Source organism: Nannobrachium achirus (assembly GCF_963921795.1).
Source record: "Nannobrachium achirus genome assembly, chromosome: 21".
NCBI lineage: Eukaryota > Metazoa > Chordata > Actinopteri > Myctophiformes > Myctophidae > Nannobrachium > Nannobrachium achirus.
Window position 1 is genome coordinate 51,758,393 of NC_137828.1, and position 19,687 is coordinate 51,778,079.

Below are 19,687 nucleotides of genomic sequence, written 5' to 3' on the forward strand. Positions count from 1 at the left end.
GTTATTCTGTGCCAGACAGATGGTCGATCACTGCGTGTGTGTGTGTGTGTGTGTGTGTGTGTGTGTGTGTGTGTGTGTGTGTGTGTGTGTGTGTGTGTGTGTGTGTGTGTGTGTGTGTGTGTGTGTGTGTGTGTGTGTGTGTGTGTGTGTGTGTGTGTGTGTGTGTGTGTGTGTGTGGTGGAGTGTCTTCAGGTCTTCCAATTAAAATAATAGGGATTGTTTCATTCTTCACTACAGGGGTGTCCAAACTTTTTTCAAAGGGGGCCACATTAGAAAATATAAAAACACAAGAGCCGATTTTATCGCCTGACAAAATGTACTTTTGGACCATAACAAACAAATACATATGCATCACAATATTTTATTTAACTATCATCATCAATATTTAATATCAATGTTCAGGTGTGTGCTCTGAACAAAACACAAATAACTCAACCTTATTTCAGATTATCAACTTTAACCAGACATGTAAAAAACAATAAAATAGCCTTTCTTTGAGGCCGTATAATTTTTTTGGAAGTGTCTTCCAAAAAAAAAAAGAAAGCCTCTATGCTTCAGGTTGCGTCATGGCGTCATCGGGCAACATCCCCCTGAGAGAAAATACATTTGGTGAATCCAGTATAGCCAAGGTTAGCCTAGAACGCTGAAAGTGTTAGCAAGAGGTCAGATGCTTGAAAATGTAAGCCGTGCCTTGTCTCAATGCTGTGGCTGCATTCGAAAGCCTTTAATTTAACAAAAGACAAAGCTAGGTTTATGCTGCCGCTAATGTCGCTACTGCTGTTGCTCCAGCCCCTGTCTTCCCCAGGGACGGAGAGTGAAATAGAGAGAGAGGCATTTACACAGAGTATAGAGAGAGCAGCTTAATATATTATTTGATGGATTAAATCCTGACCATTTTTGAATAATTAATTTCTGGGTTATTAATGTGACTGTCAGCCACTGTTATTTCATATGACCATGGCCCCCATGTTTTTCTCTCTCTCTCTCTCTCTTTTTTGGAGCTGTGTGGAACACAAGCTTCCCTATACGTGGCCGTGTGTGTAGGTATGTTTGTATGTGGGTCTGTCTGTCTGTATGTAGCCTCAAGAATGTGGTGTAGTACCTTTTATGACCACACATGTTAAGGGAGGGGCGCTGTTTTCAACTGCAATACACACACACACACACACACACACACACACACACACAGCTCCACTTCGAACAGAGGTTCGATTTTTAATCACTGGTCATTGAAATGCCTTCACAGACGGCAGGGAAAGCTATTCCTAAAAATAAATAACACCTCAGAGTCGAGCACACAGCGCTCACTCTGAACCTGAAACCCAACAGACGCTTGAGATTCATATTTCTGTTTGCATCTCCATGAAGGCTTGACCCTGCACTCGTTTTTGCCAGTTGGCAGAGCATTTGATGGGGCCAGGAGTGCCGACGACGCTCAAATCCAAACACCAGCTCACCTCCACCACTCCAAACCAGAGTGCTGTGTCAGTCATTCGTGTATATGCCTCGTGTATGTGCCTGAACGCTTTCAATGAACGATCGTTCATGAACTCGTTAATATTTTGGGCGAACGTGAACGGAACGTTCCTTTATTTCCGCTTGATGAACGCTTATTGTGAACATGTCCGTCTGCTCGTTCGCGGCTCCGCCCGGTCTCGTCTTTCTTTGCATTCACTTTGAAGCACTGTGTGCGCTGTTACGTCTCCCAAGCCTGACTTAGGCTTTGTCGTACGCTGTGTTCCATGCTGAAAATAGCTGATCTGCAAGCTCACATTGCGTCGCATCCACGACACGGTGTGGGCTTGTAGATCAGCTATTTTCACCATAAGGAAACATGCAGGATGTGTGACGGTTTAGAAACATTTCTCTTCACAATAAAAGCTTGTCAGCTTTATGACAAGACAGAAGTGTGGGAAAGGATTACTGTTTTGGTGGCATTTCACATTGCAAAGGGGTGCAAGAGGAGTGAGCTCCTATACCTATCTAGACTGTCAAGCACCAACAATACAGGTGTTTCATTCTATAGTCTGATGTAGGTATAGCTCTATAGGAGATGTACATTGATATATGTCCTTTGCATTTGCAACGTGTCTGAACTGAGATGTCTGTGTCTGTTTGTTTGTCTTGTCTTTGTCATAAAATGTGAAAATCAATACAAATATTATTGAAAAAAAAAAAAAGAATTACGGAAAATAAAGAATTTTCCACAATGTATGTATGTGTGTGTGTGTGTGTGTGTGTGTGTGTGTGTGTGTGTGTGTGTGTGTGTGTGTGTGTGTGTGTGTGTGTGTGTGTGTGTGTGTGTGTGTGTATATATATATGTATAATATGTATAATATATATATATATATATATATATATATATATATATATATATATATATATATATATATATATATATATATATATATATATATATATCAGTGGCGATGCGTGCCCCAAGGGACCGGACCTTCGGGGACGCACCACCGCCCCCCCCCCCCCCCCCCCCCCGCGCGTGCACATGCGCGCAAATTGTATGCCTTTTTCATTCTTCTTTTTCTTTTACAAAACTGGTTAACAATGAACAGCAGACTGTGTACAAGGCAAGCACGCTGGGTAGGCTTAACCTACACACATACTCCAAACCAAGACTTCCAAACCAATGCCAATATAAGGATTAAATAGATGTGCGCTGCTGACAGACAGAGCCACACAAGACACAACCAGCGCAACCAATCGAAACGTCCATTTAACATAGCGTGCTTTACAAAGCAAAACGCACTGTCCACCATCATGTAACAACACCAGCTATCAATGTAAAGAAAGACCACGTCAAGAAAGACCCACATTAAATAGACAAAAACAGGCCTAAGTGTATCAATCTGTCTTTCAATGTTATATGAGATACATAAAGTGGTTCCTGTGTAAATAAGCTGTAAGGTTTACTAGGATCTCCTTTTAGCTGACCAGTGATTTGTACTGTCATGAAACTGTACCTTTTCCAATTGCAAACTTCTAATACATTCTTCAATGATCAATCAATGGAAATTAAATGCACAGCGGCATATCCAGCAATATAAATTAATTCAGTTTCTCTCACCAATGAAGTTGTTCACTTGAAGAAAAGAAAAACATCCTCCTGTCCTTTTGGGTGAATTTCTCAAAGATGGGTTCATAAAGCTATCATTCCTTTTAAGTTCTGTCCATCTTTTCATAAAACAGTCTTCTTGAAAAAGGCAACGATAATAATAAATCCACAGCGTTCACTCCAGCTGCAGCCATGTCGCGTCTGTTTACTTTACAAGTTTCACGTGTAGTGCATAGTCAGTGTGAAACATGCTTGTTGTTCCACTCCAAGTCCCGGAAAAGCTGTGTTGTGATTGGCCAGTAGTCACTTGACTCATTTTGATTGGTGGTTGAACGTGGGTGTTCCGTATACCCTTGACCAGAGCCCTCAAAATATGATTGGTTGATCAAACTGACAATCCACACCAAGGCTTGTATTATGGGGAACTGGCTCAGGGAATTCTGGAAGACCTGCGAGTGAGAGTAATCTGCGCAGAGACTCAGTAGAAAAAATCTCTCATTGGCTGTTATTTTCCCCAGCACACAAGCACTCCCTATGCACAGAACTTGGGGAAGAAACAACTACAACGAGTATAGCGAGCGAAACAGTGCAGTTTAACAGATTACCAACACAAATAATTGTAATTATTTTAATAAAAATAATAAAAAATAAAAATATTTTTTTTATTTAAAAATAAAAATATTATTTTCTTTCTTCTGAGGATCCCTGGGTCTTCTCTGAATACCCTGAAGGTCCTGAAAATTCGCCACTGATATATATATATATATATATATATTATAGGTGTCAAAATTATCGCGTTAACGGTGGTAACTAATGTTTTGGATTAATTGCGTTAAAATATTTGACGCATTTAACGCATGTGCAGAATGACCGGCCCATTCACTGAGCTGAAGTGTATTCTCTCGTTGGAACACTGTCTTACGGACTAGTATAGCGCTGCCCCTAAGCTCCCCATCCCCCCTCCCCTTTCTACACACATACGGACGGAACAACACTTCAGTTCAGTCTGCACTCTGCAGTCAGCAGCAGTGAGGGAGAGAGGGAGAAAGTGATCTGCCGTCTCTAAGTGAAGCTGTTAAAAAAGGATTTAGATCACTCACTGGAATAACAACTGATCATCATACAGTACATCTCATAATATAGTCTAGCCTACTTCTACCTCTGTTCCTGATATCCGCGATGTTGTTAGGGTGCTGGGTGCTCCAACTTTCTTGGATCAGATGCCAGACTGCACGCACGGTAACACTGCCAGGCATAACGATTGCCTCCATCGCCTCGTTGAAAATACGCATTTGACCCAGATTTGACAACAGGCAATTAACAGCTCAACATTAATAGCAGCTGTTACAAAGGCTTGTTTTCTCTGTCTTGTGCACGTGTGTCAACTGTTAAATCTGTAACCAAGATGTCAAATAATTCTGTGTTATAGTGCAGTGGTTCTCAACCTGTGGGTTGGGACCCCTAGGGGTATCCCCAGTTTTATTTTTTGGGGGGTCCCCGACTCCCCAGTTGTTAAGCTTAATTTTAACATTGTTTTCTCACTCAACAATAAACAGATCAACATACAGTATAGGTGTGGTATCTGCACATTTCTAAACTGACAAATTAGTATACCTCTGGTCTGGTCAAACATTAGGGGTCCCCAGTTCAAATATGATTATTTTGGGGGTTGCATCCTGAAAAGGTTGAGAACCACTGTAGTAGTGCAGGTAGGGCCTACTCAGTAGATTCTCTCCACCTTATTTTAAATTACTTGTAAGTTCCACTTCTCAAAGGGGCACCTTTATTTGTCAACCTGAATGGCAAGCCTAATATTATTGTGTTCATGTCTTACGTTATTTAATTCATATTTCTTCAAGAAGTTGTGTGTAGGCCAGTGTTTTAGACATAGCCTTAGGCCTATTGTATAGATATTTGCTATTGCTACACAATAAATGGTAAGGTGTAAAAAAAAAAAAAAAAAAAAAAAACATAAATAATAATAATGAATACAATAAACATACATAGGCCTACATATTGTATGATAAATGTATCTTTGCCTTTATTTTGGCATTCCCGCAACATTATACATAAAGAAATGGCATATTTTGGACATAGTTCGATTCGTGATTAATCATGATTAATTAATCTTTAAGCTGTGATTAATCTGATTAAAAATCGTAATCATTTGACAGCCCTAATATATATATATATATATATATATATATATATATATATAATATATATATGTGTGTGTATAATATGTATATGTATTATATATATATATATATATATATATATATATATATATATATATATATATATATATATATATATTAAGGCTGGGACTTTAACTGATTAACGCGATTAAAAAAATTAACTCATTTTAATCGCACTTGGTTTTTGCACCACAGAACCTTCAGATCGGGCATACCGATCATAGCGATGCACCAACCAAGAAGAGACAACAAACACAAAGAGAGAAGTAGTCGATCAGAGCGCTTTGCTTGACCCAGTGGATGCGAAATTTAGATTTAAAAAACTCACTTGTTGATTCACTCGTACAACAAAATGTGTTTTACTTGAAAAAAAAATGCTTCTCAGGTCAAATATCGATGTACGATTGAAATGCGATTAATTGCGATTAATTAATCACAGAGCCTGTAATTAATTAGATTAAAAATTTTAATCTCATCCCAGCCCTAATATATATATATATATATATATATATATATATATATATATATATGCACATTTTGGGCACAGAGGAACTTAACGAGCCACAGCTGTTTTCAACCCCAATGCGCATATAACAGTAGGTTAACGTAAACATCCACTAGCGATTGCTAATCAATAGCTAGTCTAATAGCAAACAAACAACCCACAGCCCCGTGAATTATAGATTATCCAGTTCGAGATGACAACAGAAAAAGCATAGTTAATATACAAAGAAAGGTTATGTATCCAAGGTGAGCGAGAGAGAGAAATCTGTCTGTCTGTGTGACTATGTGTCCACCCCGCACCGACTAGCTGTGTGTGTGTGTGTGTGTGTGTGTGTGTGTGTGTGTGTGTGTGTGTGTGTGTGTGTGTGTGTGTGTGTGTGTGTGTGTGTGTGTGTGTGTGTGTTAGAGCTGGGATACCCGACCGAAATCCGAGGGTCGGACGCATTTTCACAATTAATTATCGGACGTCGATTCGGGTCGGACATAATTTTGATTCATAGAAAATAAAGTGTAAAACGATACAACTATCGTCTCTGTGTGTGCTATTTCCTTGTCTTTCTGGTGCACTGCACGTGGCTACGCTCAGTGCGTTGTCTTGACAACCATGCACACATGTTCATGGGGAAAAGGAAGTGGGAGACGGAGTGTCATATGTGACAGAGAACAAACAAACAAACAGATACACGAGAAGAAAAAGCGAATGAGTGAGAGATAATGTTGCCGCCAGCCGAGATAAAAGTTAACTTGTCTACGGTAAAGTTTAAAGCAATTGAAAACGAAAGAGGGAAATCAGCGCCGCGGTATGGACGCATTTCAACGTAGTTGTTAACGCAGACATAATTAAAAAGTCCGATGTTGAATGTAGCCTTAGCCTAAAACCCATAAACCATAATGGTTGGATTAATAATAGTTTTTGATTAAGAAAGACGGCCAACTGGCCGTGGACTGGCCGTTTGTGGACGCTGGATATTAAAAGCAGATGTCAGATTCCATTCAGTCTATGCTGGTAAGACTGAATACATTTTGATATTGATTGAACATGTGGAAAAGGTTTGTGTGTGAATACTTTATTAACAGTTTGTAAAAGAGGATTTTAAGTGTGTGACTGCAGCGAGTCACTGACTGCAGTCAGACGAGTCACCAGACGCGCAGTGCACGTTATAGCCTATTATTTAATAATCTAACGTAGCCTACTTGTGTAATTATTTAAAACACTTTCACAAGCCACAATGTGGCTTAATATTATTAAGGGTAACAAACAGGCACGCTGCATGCACTCACTGCACATTATAACACGTTTGCTAGTGAGTGTAAATCAGTGGCTTCCTCAAAGAAAAAGAAGCGAGGCGAAAAAGCGTTGAAAACATAAGGTTCGGGCCTCGGCTCGGGTCGGACGCTTTTTCATGATTAATGCTCGGGACGTCGACTCGGGTCGGACAGAAAACTGTCGGACACAGGTTCGGGTCGGACCGAAAAAATGGGCCCGATCCCAGCTCGTGTGTGTGTGTGTGTGTGTGTGTGTGTGTGTGTGTGTGTGTGTGTGTGTGTGTGTGTGTGTGTGTGTGTGTGTGTGTGTGTGTGTGTGTGTGTGTGTGTGTGTGTGTGTGTGTGTGTGTGTGTGTGTGTGTGTGTGTGTGTGTGTGGGAAGGAGCAAAGGCTCTTTGCATGCAGTTAAAGAGAGAGGGAGTGAGAGAGAAGAGATGCGGTCCTTGATCAAGGATTTTTTTCCCTTTTTCACCCATCCTCCAAGTCGCACGGGTGCAACCTAGTAATATTTGCACTCGCACTTAATGAAATTAGGTCGCATATGCGACCTATATACTGTATGTATATATATGTGTATACATACATTTTTTTTTTCTTTTTTTTACAAAGCTGTACAATACTTTACAAGAAATCATCAATATAGGAGCTTTAACACAACGCTTTCCATCGCGTCGCCAAAACAATACACTATTCACTGCCACAGCTTATTTATATAATGTTTACGCTGCGAGTGCACACGGTGTGCGCGCCCACCCCAGTTCATGGCCGCGTTACGTGTGTTCTTTCGTGCGGGGAAAACATAATCCATATGGTAAAATCCATGCTTCATGGAAAACTAGTTAATTTATTGGAACCATGAACTTTAGATCAACATTTTGAATTATGAACTATGAACTGAACTAGTTTGTGTAGAAAGTGAACTTTCCCAACACTGGCCAGATCCGCTCGTTTACACTTCTTGAGTGGTTTCTCAGTGCCAGGCCTGGGTACAGCTGGGATATAAAACAAGAATGAGGAAGAGAGACTGAGGGAGGGGGATACTTCTATTTTAACCAATGCATGACACCTGTGGAGATGAGATGTTAGTGCTATAGTGTGTGTGTGTGTGTGTGTGTGTGTGTGTGTGTGTGTGTGTGTGTGTGTGTGTGTGTGTGTGTGTGTGTGTGTGTGTGTGTGTGTGTGTGTGTGTGTGTGTGTGTGTGTGTGTGTGTGTGTGTGTGTGTGTGTGTGTGTGTGTGTGTGTGTGTGTGTGTGCACACCGTTTTAATGATCACAGTCCATTGAGTCATCCATCGGGGTGCTGTGGGGCCCTTTTTCTCTTTCCCTTATACTTTTCTCTCATTAGCTCCTCGTCAGAGGAGTTTCTCTTCCAGAATTAACTGGCACATTGAGCTTCTCTTCATCCACCAGCCTCTTTGACTGACACCAAAGGTGTTGCTTTTAAGTTGTTTTAATGCCGTGCTCGTTCTCTCCGGTGGTTTGCATGTGCCCAGGGGCCCCTGGCCATCAAGGGCCCTCCAATGTGGTAAAAAAAAAAAAAAAAGTTTAATCAGAATGAAATAAATGATGTCCACCACCCTTATCCCACTGTACCCTGGCCTGCATATCCCAACACCCCCCCCTCACCGTCCACGTCTCCTACCTGAAAAAATACAATAAAAAAGCGATCAAAATGGGGAAGAAATCCCACCCTCTCTTGGGTTCCACTTCCAATGACTTTGACGCCTACACTTTGGGGAAGTTTGTATGTGATGTGTCATCAGAACATGAAGAAATTCCCCACCTCCAGCCTTCCACTCTCCACCCGCCCCACCCTCTCCCTAGAGCCACACTCATAAGCATGTGTGTGTTCTCAGCATGGCCAGTCTCCAGAGGTTATGTGTTGCCTAGTGCAGTGGTTCTCGAAGTTTAAGTGTATAGAGAGTGTATTATGCACATTTCTAAAGTGACAATTTAAGGACTTTTTAATTATACCTCTAAAATGACAAATTGTCAAATATGAGAGGCAGAAATTGTGAAAATAGCAAATCTACATGCTCACAACGCCTCGTTGCGAGGCGTTGTGAGCATGTTGATCTGCTATTTTCACAATAGAACCGTAGTGGGACACAACGGTTCCAAGTGTACAATTGAAACCATAGATATAGAAATGATGTAGAACCTCATTAGCGGCTTACACTTCCCCGGCGGCAGTGTGCCATTGCGGGCGCCATATTTGGCAGGGGCAACTGGCCAATCACAGCGTGTCCTCGCCGGGCCTTCGCTGAATGGAGTTGTATAAAGTATATTACACGTGGCAAGTTCCAAGCTGCTATACATGCGCCCCTTATGGGCTCCCCTCCGCAATATAATAATAATAATAATGAATTGCATTTTTATAGCGCTTTTCCAAGTGCTCAAAGCGCTTTACAATGGTTCATTCATTCATACATTGGGATGTGAAGCGGCGAACATTCGACAACACCAGCGTCCTCACATCCCACATTCACACACCAATGGTGGCAAGCTTGCACCAACCAACTCATTGGAGGCAATGTGGGGTTCAGTATCTTGCCCAAGGACACTTCGACATGTTGACAGGAGGAGCCGGGATTTGAACCTCCGACCCACGGGTCATTGGCCAACCCGCTCTACCTCCTGAGCTACAGCTGCCCCAAAATATATGGCCCCAAAATATATGGTGCCCGACGATTGATTGTCACTCAAATAATTGCGATTAACGATTTATTTGACAATTACATTTCTGTTTGGCTTGTAGTCTTTGAAGTTGCACATGGCAGATATGACGCATAACCTAAATATGTAAAGAAATGACTGACATCACTTTATACTTAAAAAAGAACATTGACAGTGGGAATAGTCGATTTACAAGCTTGTAGATCTGCTATTTCCAAATTACAAATTCGGCCAGTAGGGAGTTTTCTACATTTATTTTTCTTAATCAAAATTGATTTGGTCCGTTCAAATACATAGCTTTTCATTTTAGAATATGCAACAAATGAAAATAGAGCCACACCCTCTGATAACCATAAATTGCTCAGATACCTGTGTGTGTGTGTGTGTGTGTGTGTGTGTGTGTGTGTGTGTGTGTGTGTGTGTGTGTGTGTGTGTGTGTGTGTGTGTGTGTGTGTGTGTGTGTGTGTGTGTGTGTGTGTGTGTGTGTGTGTGTGTGTGTGTGTGTGTGTGTGTGTGTGTGTAATTGAGTCTGTTATCCATCTGCGAGCGGTTTCGCTCCCCAGACGAGGAATGCCTTATCTGTTGTTTCGCCCATGAAAGCAGCCGGAGTATTTGAACGCCGAAACACTGTTGTGCTTCCCTCTCTCATGGCTCATTTATGCACATCATAAAATAAAAACACCCAACAATTGTCGTTATTGCCTTCTAAATTGTCAGTAAATGCACAAGGATATAGTTGGGACGACCGAGAAGCAACGTTCAAATGAATGTGCAGGACAAACACACACACACACACAGGCAACTGCGTCAAGGGTAGCAGGGAGGTCGAGCTTGCAGTGCCAGGACCCCTAAGGTCATGTCGCCATCAAAAACCAATAGAAAATTCACTCCTTTTTTAATAAAGCAATTATAACTCATTGCAGAGTTCAATTAATTTTAAGTTTTTCCATTAGGAGAGAGGTCTGGAATTGCCTTGAAATTGCTTTAATTTGTCTTCTTTTAGGGCCAGCAGTGAATTGGCGGCATGCTTTACAGAATGGTGCTGGGTGGTTGTCTGCCGCCTGTAGTTTACTGTGCAGGAAAGCATCCTGCGCCAGACTGTTTATTTTTGGCAAAGATGCCGTCACTTTTTGGCTGAGCCTCCCCTCATATCGATTTATCACTTCTGACTCCTGGTTTCTTTTGCTTTCTGTCTCCGTCTGTTCCCACAGGGGCTGTGTATCTGGAGGGAGGCCTGAAGGAAGCCAAGCTGCTGTTTGGTCGGCTGCTTTTCAATGGCGAGGTAAAGTAACCGAGCTCTGTTCCTATAGTGTTGTGTGTTCTTCTGCCCTGGCCTCTGCTGCTGCCATGTTTTGTCTGCATCAGCTAGCGAGAGCGTTTGTACCGCTAGCCTGAACAGATGCAACGTCCTTGGCTTTATACTGTGCGTCCTATCTCCCCCCCCCCCCCCCCCCCCCCCCCCCCACACACACACACACACACACACACACACACACACACACACACACACACACACACCACCCTGTGTCAGCTCTCCTTTGCTTTGAATGCCACAAGATAGTACAGAGAGAGCAGAAGTGACTGCAGGCACAGCGTAATGCACCCCCCCCCCCCCCCCCATAAAGATGGAAATACACAAAGAAGTACATTTGTATGCGATGAATAGAGGATGATTACAGCATGGCTTGCAGCCACTGTCCTAGACCTCTGCATCTCTTAACAAAAGATTTGTGCTGCAAATAAAAAAAACTTAAAGCAATGGAACAACATCTGTCAGAGCACAGCAAAGGAGACTGTACGTGTCCTGTTAGGAAATGAGTGGCCTACACTGTGCATACATATAAATGCACACATAAATATTCATTCAAGGGAAGACACCCACTCGCACGCGCTCGCACGCACTCTCCCAACAAAGGAAACCCCAGCGGTAAGGAGCATGTCGGCATCTTACGGCTTTTGGAACAACATATCTCCTATTCTGTTGTTTTGTTCCCACTCCTAATCTTCTGCTTGAAGATGGGACTTGAAACACAGCTGTTTGGTATGTTGTTCTTTGGTTGTTTTTTATCACTGGAGGGGAGGAGGGATTAAGGACTTGGTAGATGTGCCCACAACAGTTTTCAGATCGAGCGTGGGTGCACAATAATGCATGTTCTCAGAAATCTAACAAAAAGCAGGGATAAATGTTGGGCTGCAAAAGTTACAACTTTAATTGAGAATAAAAAAATGAAACGTTTTAATTATTAAAATATCCATATTTCTAGCCTTGAGTACTACATCCTGCGTTGTTACAGTTTATACTCCTATAAATCCAACCACTCAACTTCAGACTCGCTGTGCATATTGGCTGAGGACCCGAGGGAGTGATTGGAGGTTGCCCAGAGGGGCTGATCCGACCAATATGCCCACATCTGATGCGGGACAGCGGAATGTATGGTCAATGCATTACAATAAGACTGCACATGGCCAAAACATTTTCACGTGTGCAAGGGGAGTGTATACATGCCTTGGCCAGTGGGAATGGCTGCATTAATTTATACCTGGAACACATTATTATGCATTATTATTAAGGATGGGACTTAAACTGATTACCGTAATTGCGATTAATTAATTACAGAAAATTAACGCGATTCTTTTTTTTTTTTTCTTTTTTTAAGATTTGTTTTTGGGGCTTTATTTGATAGGATAGTAGACTGACAGGAATGGGGAGAGAGATGGGGAATGACATGCGGCAAAGGTCGTCCGGATCGGGAATCGAACCAGCGACGCCAGCAGGCATCATAGCCCAGTATGCGGCATGCGCCTGGACCACTAGGCCAGCAGGCGCCCCCAAAAATTAACGCATTTTAATTGCACTTAGTTTTTGCACCACAGAACCTTCAGTTTCGGGCATACCGATCATAGCGATGCACCAACCAAGAAGAGACAACAAACGCAAAGGGAGAAGTAGACGATCAGAGCGCTTTGCTTGGCCCAGTGGATTCACTCGTACAACAAAATGTGTTTTACTTGAAAAAGAAAATGCTTCTCAGGTCAAATATCGATGTGCGATTGAATTGCGATTAATTGCGATTAATTCATCACAGAGTCTATAATTAATTAGATTAAAATGGTTAATCGCATCCAGCCCTAATTATTATAGGTGTGCCATTTCAAAACCTCACACGTCCTTCCATTAGCAAGACACTAGATTTTCAGGGGATTTGCAGAACATTGAGCTTGTAGTTCAGCTATTTTTGCTAAATCTACCCATGAAGGTGGATTCTGCTTTTCAATGGGAATGGAGTGGTTTCTTGTCATTTGTGAGTTTCTGCAAAATTATGCTCCATTCTCCATAAAAAATTTGAAGGCAAAACAGGGAAAAAAACCTTGGAAAAAATTCATTTGCAGGACATTTTCAGAAAAAGAGCTGTAAATACTGAAGAGTTGAATAGCAGATCTACAAGATCACAGCGCGGCACTCGGTGCCACGCTGTGAGCTTGTATATCTGCTATTTTTCAATAGCTAAACTATACAATAATTCCAGGTCTTAATGGGTTAACATGGAGAGGAAGAAAATCAGTGTTCTTGTGCTTATACTTGCGCGTCTGGATTTCAAGCATTAGTCTTTCAGTGCTGTCCTTAGGATGTGATCAAAGGCCCAGGCCAACACAGCAAAGCAGTAGCAAAATTCATGTGTGGAAATTATTGACATTTAAGCAAAAAGAGGCGCAGGCAGTGAAAGCAGGTTTTGGAATAAATGGCAGAGAGTGAAATAAGTAAATATAGAAACAGAGTAAGTGTTTAAAAAGCAGATTAAGAGAGACAACAGCACAGGGTGTTTATAAGTTATTGGCTACAGATACTGTAAAACCAGTAATACCGTACAGTAATTAAATGCCAGTTAGAACAAAAAGAGGCAAGCAGCGGCTAATCCTCAAAGACACAGTAACATACACTAGGTAGTTTTACCTTCGCACAGAGCAGCAGTTCAACAATGAGTTAACTTGGCACAGAGAACAATGTTTGCACCATGGACATAGAGCAGCTGTATGAATACCTTAAACATAATGTGATGATTTTTTTGTCAGTTTCCTCTGCTCAGACTGCTGGAATGACACCCAGTGGTTGTCTTCAAGCAGTCAATTTGTTTCAAGTGTCCCCCCCCCTCAGTGGTAATGTGTGCCACTTCATGGCCAATCCAAAGGAGAAGGGGAAATAAATACATGTAAGGATTAATTCATTAATGTACCTAAGTGGTAAATGAGGCGCACTGCCAAAGGCACAATTCTCCAAAAAGAATTGTGCCTTTATTTTGATCCAGTCATTGAGGCTCTGGGATCCTCATCCCCAGGGATATACTGCGGTTCAAACAAGGTGATGGGAATTCTTGACTGCGCTTGAGTTCCCTTGCATGTTACTTTTAAGGTCAGTAACGTGCTCCAGAAGGCACATTAATTAATTCAATTGATGTGTTGGCGGCACTTTGAGTCACTGTGATACAGTATTATAGCTCTCACAAAACATAAGCTAATGCTGTTAGGAGGTGCGGGTAGCAGCATCTAAGAGGGAGATTCATCTTGAGTTTTGCTGATGCAGCACTGAGGAGCCCGGGAAAACTCTTTTGCAGACTGGCGAAAAAATCTGTTCCAACCCCTGGGGGCAACATCACACGGGCCCTAACTTATCTCTCCAGAGGATTCATGCGTTTGACACAGAGCAAATGAAATATTCCATTTTGCCTTTGATATGTAATAGTTTTTAATAATATACTGGGGGGAAAAAATACTTTAGAACAACAATAAATTGTATTCTGTTCTGACGTTACCGTAATACACTGTAGTGACTCTAATAACGACTTATCAGCCAGCAACACTCCATTCTGTTCTCTCTCCCAGGGGCGTCAATTGGGTATGGCAGGGGTATGCAGCTGCCATACCCTGGGTCCAGGGGGGAAAATAAAAGTTACTTTTAAATAAATATAAATCCATGAATGTCTCTTTGTCTATCTGTGCTGGTTATTATGTTGTTAAATTACAGTAAAATAACTACAAATGCAAAATTTTACAAAATGGTCACTTTAATCAAGGTATTATAATTCTATTCTCCAAACTTGTATTCTCCCCATCTTGACAAAATGGTATATTCCCAGGTTCCGCAGGTCAGCTACAGGTGCAATTGTTAATTGTGGCACGTTTACTAACATGACAAGTTTAGCTGCACTTGAACACCCGTTCCAGGCTGCCATATCCAGCCCAAGAAACCGTAGAAACAGGAAAAATAGAATGTACTTCTTAAAATAAATGTATCATCATGCCTGTTGTATGGCAACTGGTGTCTTGCACGCCCGCCTTCGCCCGCGTGCAAGACACCAGTCATGTTGCCATACCAAGTCATATCTCGATAGCTCTATACTTCACAGGTTCACATGTCTTCATTTATAACTAGAAATACTGTTCCTACAAAACAGTGTGGGTTCGCATGGAACACGATGTATGGGCACAAAGATATACCCTTTGGCTGCTCCTCATTGGCTTTCGTACTGTCAGTAATTCTTTTTGGGAGAATAACCTTGGTCTATAATGTTTTGGTATACCATACTGATTACTGATATATATATATAACATACAGGACTCGAGCCCACGTGGTGTTGTTATTTATATCGGGTCGCACTTGTTGGTGGTGATGTCACCTAGAATGCTGCTCCTCATTGGTTTAGGACCCTGCCTTTGTACTGTCGGTACTTTTTTGAGGAGAATAAACTTGACCTATAAAGATTTGGTATAACATACTGGTCTCGCCTTTCAGCGAGCCCACAATAAGTGTAGTAACAGCAAACGAATTGACAACAAATTTGGTTTAATTGGTTTAATAATCTACTAAATTAATTTGTCTGATTAACCACTTAGGCCCTGTATTTAATACTTCATTGTACAATGGTACAGATCTTGTCAGATAACTATGAGGGCAGCATAATAAAAATAAAATGTATTCGTCATAATCGTGGAAAAAGATGGAAAATAAGTGTGATACTTTGTAGGACCATATATTACTCCTTTTATTTTACCTTTGTCTGTGAGGAGTCACCTAGTCCCCATTTTCCACGAGTAATGTAGTCCACCTTTGATGCTAGACTAGTAAATGATGACCCTTGCACGTGCTTGAACGCGTGGTTGTTTCTAATTCAGGGGCGTTTTCAGGCCAAGGACCCCTTAGATGAGAGAGAGATGAAGCAGGGACCCCCACTACCTTTTCGTAGATTCCATATACCGGTAGTGATTTAGCCTGATCTCAGACTCGGCTCACGCAGTAGTCTGAAACTACTGCGTCCCCCCCCCCCCCCTTACCATGCATTTTTGAAAAGCTCTATATCTGTAGATTATATTTTGGTATGATAACCCTTTCTGAGACACAGCTAAATTGGTGTTATCAACCGCTAGAGTTGGTGTCCCATTAACTTTACATTACAGGGAAAAAAGGTAAAAAATAATCTGCTTTAAAGGGGTCAAACTAGGCTTTTTTTTTTACTGTAATGTTAACTCTTTCTGTGCCACTTGGGGGCGCCAAAGTCAAAGTCTGTTGAGTGGCCAGGCTTTACTCCATAGGCGAGCGGACGCGCATGTACATGGTTGTGCTTGTGATGAGAAGGACCCGGATGAAATGGCTACAGATAGCTATAGGCTGATAGCAATGACCTTTATGCCCAAATATGGAGATATCTGATGTCATCAATAGTCACACTTCCAAATGTGTGTGATGTCAGTGTGATGTAAAACGGATGTGTGCCCATATATGGAGATCTCTATCTCTCAGTCCTTGTCCCCTTTTATGGGCATATTGGTTGTATCTACTGAAAAGAATGTTGTTTTGTACAACTGTGCATCATGCAAGTACAGTAACGGCAGGGGAAATAGCTAAGGAAGTAGGCAAAGATCTGAGCTATCTGTGTGCAAAAGTCTGTAGAGCCAACCATGTGCTGTGAGACCCCTGTCATGCAATTCGGGCTTCGGCTTCAATTAGTAGTTGGGATGATGATCTCACCTGCTGCCCATGAGTTAACATATACTGACACAGTCATTAGCACCCCACCATACACATGCAGCACCCCCGCCACCACTCAAAGACGCCCCACATCCTAGCAAATGTGACCGAGGTTGCTGTGACAACGGAGGCGGTCACCATAGCGCCGCGTTGGTCGCATTCGGTTGTTGTGTACGTGCGGTCGTGCCTCTCGCTCTGTCCGCTTCTCTTCCCTTCATTTACCGCATGTCTTCATCCCCCTTTATTACTGTCTCCCTTTCATCCACCGATGCTGTACACATCCCCACTAGAGATGGGACGATATGAAAATTTCATATCACGATTATTGTGACAAAATAAATCACGATTTACGATATTATCACAATAATCAAAATCCATTATCCTGGGGCGGAAAATTTGGCGAAAAATAGCAGATCTAACGCGACGCGTTGTAAGCTTGTAGAACGGCTATTTTTTGGCAAAGACATTTGATAGTGAAAAAAATACTGTATCAAGTACGCATATTATAAGTACCTTTTACCAATTATAGAGGGTTTAAGTGGTACCAGATATGCAGCTCGGCAAATAAAAGGTGAATTGATCCCAGTGCATGACGGAGGACGATATCACGATAAAATACATCTCCACGATACGATTATCGTGAGTGTTTTTTATCACGATAAACGATAATGTCGCGTATCGTCCCATCCCTAATCCCCACCCCTCACTTACTGTGTGACCTCGTCTCCCTGTCCTACCTCCCCTCTTCTAACTAGTACTACTGTACCTTGGAGCCTTTCCTAACTCCCTTCCTCTCTCCTAATCTGTACCTCCATCGCTTCCTCCCCCAGCAATGGGTGAAGGGGTTTTTAACTCATTGAGTGCCTATCCCGAATTAGTTCGGGATATATGATCGTATCACAGGGTGCCTATCCCGAACAAGTTCGGGATAGGATTTTTTTTGAAAAAAATTTTTTTGAATTTTTTTTTTTTTTTTTTGGACCCCATCAAATCTGGTGAACATGATTTCAATCGCGATTTTGCATGTTCCACCCCCATACAACCCCATCTAACATACAGGGCAGCCATTTTTGTTTACATTACATGTAAAACATAAGGGCGATTATCTCAAGAATGCCTGAACGGATTTCCAATCGGATTTTTTTGTTTGAAAGCTGTGAACAAACTGCACAAATCCACTCTGGATTGCATTGGATTTTTCAGAGCTCATTCTTCTCTGTTTTTTTCCCATGCATGAGGTGTGCAAGGTTTAATCATGGCTAAGTTGACGAAAATAAGGCTTCTAAAATGCTTGGTAGCCAATAGCTAACTTCAAGCTAACTTCATCCTCTTCCTGTACATGCAGTCATGCACAAAGGAAAGTGTTCAGGCAAGTCATGGCTGCAGGGCTTCTGCATATACCAGCATATCTCTATGGGATTTTCTCTGGCCACTGGGCGCCCTCTAGTGGTGAAAGGGGTGGCACTAAATGAGTTAAAGTGATGTGCCTCGGCTTGCCTCTGGCAACGATAGCCCAAGCAACAGCTGAGGGCTCCTTTTCAGTTACGGGATGTTGTTTATCTTACAGACATATTATTACTCTGCCTACACAACCCCGCTGTATAGGAACTTGTGTGGTTTGAAATCATATAGAATTGTATTACTGTTACCATTGAGAGTATAGTCATTAAATCACAGGTACTTTCAGTAGAGCTATTTTCTACATGAAAACTTTCAAGTTAGAAAACTGTACAGCAGGGTTCCCCAATAGGCGGCCCACGGGCCATTTGCGGCCCGCGGGGGGGGTTCTGTCCAGCCCCCAACAACCCCAGTCTTTTTTTTCTTTTTTTTTTCTTTTTTTTTAAATATTTTGGGGGAGTAGTGAAAGTTACAGGTAAGGTGAGTGCGATATGAAATGTAAGCTTACCATAATCACAGTAATCCTTATTCATTTTCAATCATATTCAAGGGCTTTTGGAGAAATGAGAGACACAGAGCCCTGCAGAGGGAAGGTGATTGTGTCAGACTCTGTGTCCAGCTGGCAGCTGATGCCAATAAGTAGTAACAGCCCCTTGTTAATGGATCAAAGGAAGGCAATTATGTCTCTGCACTGTCAACTAGCTGCTACAGATGCATACTTTTCAAGCAGACGGGTTAACTCATCCACTGCTTATGACTAGTTTGACGAGTTATATTTATGTGTCCACTCTGCCAATGACGATTTTTTTTTTTGAAAAATGTTTTTTTGACCCCATTAAATCTAGTAAAAACGATTTCAATCGCGATTTTGCATGTTTCACCCCCATACAACCCCATCTTTCATACAGGGCAGCCATCTTTGTTTACATTACATGTAAAACATAATGGCTGGTTTCTCATGAATGTCTGAACGGATTTCCAATCGGATGTTTTTGTTTGAAAGCTGTGAACATCCTACACGCACATGGTGCATGATTTGTGCATGGGCGTGCATGATCCGTGCACTATAAATTACATGGAAGTCTATGGAGACCTCTGGCAGGATATCAGTAAAAAATGGGATTCAAAATGGCAGGAAATGAGTTAATTGGTTCTTAACTTATTTTGTTTCAACTTTAAGGAGTGCATTTCTCATAATAATTATAATAATGGTGGTATAAGAGCAGTAACAACACTAGTACAGTGTTTCTCAACCTTTTTTTCTTCCAGGGCACACTTTTCATAGCCAAAAGATCCCAGGGCACACCTAGATATATGGCATGTGTGGCTATTTTCAAAATGTTTGCCTCTTTCTTATTATTTCAAAATTGGCGAATGTTTTACCAGTTGTTATATAGTTTGTTGATTATTTTTATTTAGGTATTAAACGGGTTTTAAAAGTCCTTAAATCATGACTTCACTGTCAAATTTTAAAGGCCACACCAAAGGTCCGCTGTACAATGCTTGAGAAACACTGCACTAGTAGGCCTATATCTGAATTGTCGGAGTAGCAGG

The 19,687-nt window shown here is 41.6% G+C and overlaps 1 protein-coding gene across 1 annotated transcript in view; it reads left to right on the forward strand.

Moving 5' to 3' along the window:
* drosha (drosha ribonuclease III) overlaps positions 1 to 19,687 on the forward strand; it is a 180,813-nt gene that overhangs the window by 88,230 nt on the left and 72,896 nt on the right. The window contains exon 24 of the mRNA XM_080751506.1: positions 10,926 to 10,996. Coding sequence (XP_080607632.1) covers positions 10,926 to 10,996 — 71 coding nt within the window. The remainder of the gene's footprint in view (positions 1 to 10,925; positions 10,997 to 19,687) is intronic.